Source organism: Zalophus californianus, chromosome X (assembly GCF_009762305.2).
Source record: "Zalophus californianus isolate mZalCal1 chromosome X, mZalCal1.pri.v2, whole genome shotgun sequence".
Taxonomy (NCBI): Eukaryota; Metazoa; Chordata; class Mammalia; order Carnivora; family Otariidae; genus Zalophus; species Zalophus californianus.
The window spans coordinates 60757801-60761249 of NC_045612.1; the positions used below are offsets into that span (position 1 = coordinate 60757801).

The window sequence follows — 3449 nt, forward strand, 5'->3', positions numbered from 1 at the left end:
TTAAATACTCCATCAACAATTATGGAATGTAGGAGGAAAAAAGAAAACCCAGAGAACTTAATAGAGTGTTGTTCCTTGTATATCAGTGTCATTGGCCTGTATGACTTCTCTTCACCTTTAAGAGTTTGCATATGTTTATTTTATACACAATATTTAGGGGTTTTAGCAGTATTTAGCTGGAGAAATTTACTCCATCTTTGCTGAAACCAGAAGTCCATTACTTAGCTTCTGAATCTGTAAAATGATGATAAAGTAACTGTCAGCTTTATTAAGCCCTATTAAGATATAATTTATATACAATAAAAGTCACATTTTTGACTATATAGTTTAATAATTTTTAAAAATATGTAGTCATGTAACCATAACCACAATAATGATATAAATTTCCAAAATATGCATTATTTATTTTTAAAATTTTATTTTATTTAAATTCAATTAATTAACATAAAATTTATTATTAGTTTCAGAGGTAGAATTCAGTGATTCATCAGTTGAATATAACACCCAGTGGTCATTACATCAAGTGCCCTCCTTAATGCCCATCACCCAGTTACTCCATCCCTCCACCCACCTCACCTCGAGCAACCCTCTTTGTTTCCTATACTTAAGAGTCTCGTATAGTGTGTCTCCCTCTCTGATTTTGTCTTATTTTATTTTTTTCTCTTCCCTTATGATCCTCTGTCTTGTTTCTTAAATTCCACATAAGACTGAAATCGTATGATAATTATCTCTCTGTGTTTGATTTGCTTTGCTTAGTGTAATGCAATCTTGTTCCATCCACATTGTTGCAAATGGTAAAATTTTTTTTGATGGCTGAGTAATATTCCACTATATATACCACATTTCTTTATCCATTCATCTGTCAATGGACATCTGGGCTCTTTCCATAGTTTGGCTATTGTAGACATTGATGCTATAAACACTGGGGTGCAGGTGCCCTTTTGGATCACTATGTTTGTATCCTTTGGGTAAATACCTAGTAATGGAAACCAGTTCACGCCGGAGCCCCGGGAAGGAAGCGCCTCTGGTGGATCCGGCCTCTCCGCGGGACTCTGAGAAAAAGCTACCACCAGGTAGACGCCGTCTGTCACCATGGGTAAAGGAGACCCCAACAAGCCGCGGGGCAAGATGTCCTCGTACGCCTTCTTCGTGCAGACTTGCCGGGAAGAGCACAAGAAGAAGCACCCAGACTCCTCCGTCAATTTCGCCGAATTCTCCAAGAAATGTTCGGAGAGATGGAAGACCATGTCTGCAAAGGAAAAGTCAAAATTTGAAGATATGGCAAAAAGTGACAAAGCTCGCTATGACAGGGAGATGAAAAATTATGTTCCTCCCAAAGGTGACAAGAAAGGAAAGAAAAAAGATCCCAATGCTCCTAAAAGGCCTCCGTCTGCTTTCTTCCTGTTTTGCTCTGAACATCGCCCAAAGATCAAAAGTGAACACCCTGGTTTATCCATTGGGGATACTGCAAAAAAACTGGGTGAAATGTGGTCTGAACAGTCAGCCAAAGATAAACAACCATATGAACAGAAAGCAGCTAAGCTAAAGGAGAAGTATGAAAAGGATATTGCTGCATATCGCGCCAAGGGCAAAAGTGAAGCGGGGAAGAAGGGCCCTGGCAGGCCAACAGGTTCAAAGAAGAAGAATGAACCAGAGGATGAGGAGGAAGAGGAAGAGGAGGAAGAAGATGAAGATGATGAGGAAGAGGAGGAAGATGAAGAATAAATGGCTGTCCTGTAACGATATGTGTGGAGTGTGCGTGTGTGCTCAGGCAATTGTTTTGCTAAGAATGTGAATTCAAGTGCAGCTCAATATTAGCTTCAGTATAAAAACTGTACAGATTTTTGTATAGCTGATAAGATTCTTTGTAGAGAAAATACTTTTTTAAAAATGCAGGTTGTAGCTTTTTGAGGGGCTACTACATACAGTTAGATTTTAAAGCTTCTGATGTTGAATGTTTCTAAATATTTAATGGTTTTCTTAATTTCTTGACTTGTGTATTGTAGCACAGCAAACTTGTAGGAATTAGTATCGATAGTAAATTTTGGGTTTTTTAGAATGTTGCATTTTGTTTTTTAAAAAAATTTTTGTAATAAAATTATGTATATTAAAAAAAATAAATAAATAAATAAATAAATACCTAGTAATGTCTCGTCAGATAAAAGGCTAGTATCCACGATCTGTAAAGAACTTATCAAACTCAACACCCAAAAAGCAAATAATCCAGTCAAGAAATGGGCAGAAGACATGAACAGACATTTCTCCAAAGAAGACATACAAATGGCCAACAAACACATGAAAATGCTCAAAATATACTTTATTATACAGTCAACATTCCACCCTTATCTATAGTCTTATACAAATTTTGATAGGCTATTTATCACTGAAGATTAGTTTTCTCTGTCCTAATGGGGGGTGGAGTGGGGAACTGGAATGTATTCTTTTGTGTCTGGTTATTTAGTTAAGCAAAATTCTTTTTGATATTTATCCATGCTTTATATCAGGATATAATTCCTTATTAGTATAAAGTTGTATTTCACTGTATGATTATTTCACAATTGGTTTATTCACTCACTGGTTGATAGATATCTGGGCATTTTTGGTGATTATAAAAGCTGCTATCAACATTGCCATCTGAGTTTTTATATGAGCTTAAATTGCTGTAACCTTTGGTTAAACAACAGAAGTGGGATTCCTGGACCAATATGGTTAGCATACATTTAACTTTATAAGAAATTGCTCAAACTTTTTCCTAATATGGTTTTGGAAGTATCATTTATTATAAGAACATACTTTATAAACTTTAATATTATGCAATTGTAAAGTAGTAATAAACACTGAATTTAAAAATCTTTATAAAATAATTTCTCTATAAATTTTTATATACTGACTAGAATAACTAATTCATTTTTCTAAACCTCTGCCAAGTCTTCTGGGCAACAGTGTACCAACTAAACTAAAACCTTGATTTGAATGACTTTGCTACCTTGTCCAATGACTCATGCTATGTCTACCTAGAAAAACTAAAAGGACAAAATTTTCCTTGTACTCCCTATTTAAAAATCCATTATTTATGAAATATTTACTCTTTATAATATGGCCTAATGGGGATCCATATCGACAAATACAAAAGTTTTCTAACAGTTATTTAATTATGACCTGTTTTTACTATGCTATTAGACAGACTTTTTTCTTCCACTTTGTTACATATTACCTGATTTCAAAAGGATTTGAAGTGCATATAAAGTTAAGGGTTGTGTAATTAGAAAAATAATTATAGAAATAGAATAACTTGATTTGAAAGAAATTATATACTTTGAGAAGTTGAACGATATATCTTATCAGCTCTTTCATTTCAAAAATGTCACCTTAAGTAGTTCTTTCCTCTAATGTAATTAGAGCCCACACTAGTGGCCTTATTTTAAATTAATCACCCTTTTAAAGACTCT

The 3449-nt window shown here is 34.3% G+C and overlaps 1 protein-coding gene across 1 annotated transcript; it reads left to right on the forward strand.

Moving 5' to 3' along the window:
* Positions 1-992: 992 nt before the first annotated feature.
* On the forward strand, positions 993-2117 carry LOC118356523 (high mobility group protein B2). Its single transcript, XM_035725562.1, has one exon. The coding sequence runs from the start codon at positions 1093-1095 to the stop codon at positions 1723-1725; it is 633 nt and encodes a 210-aa protein (XP_035581455.1). The 5' UTR covers positions 993-1092; the 3' UTR covers positions 1726-2117.
* Positions 2118-3449: the final 1332 nt, after the last annotated feature.

Coding starts and splice junctions, on each gene's coding strand:
- LOC118356523 (XM_035725562.1), top strand. CDS start 1,093: ATGGGTAAAGGAGACCCCAACAAGCCGCGGGGCAAGATGTCCTCGTAC.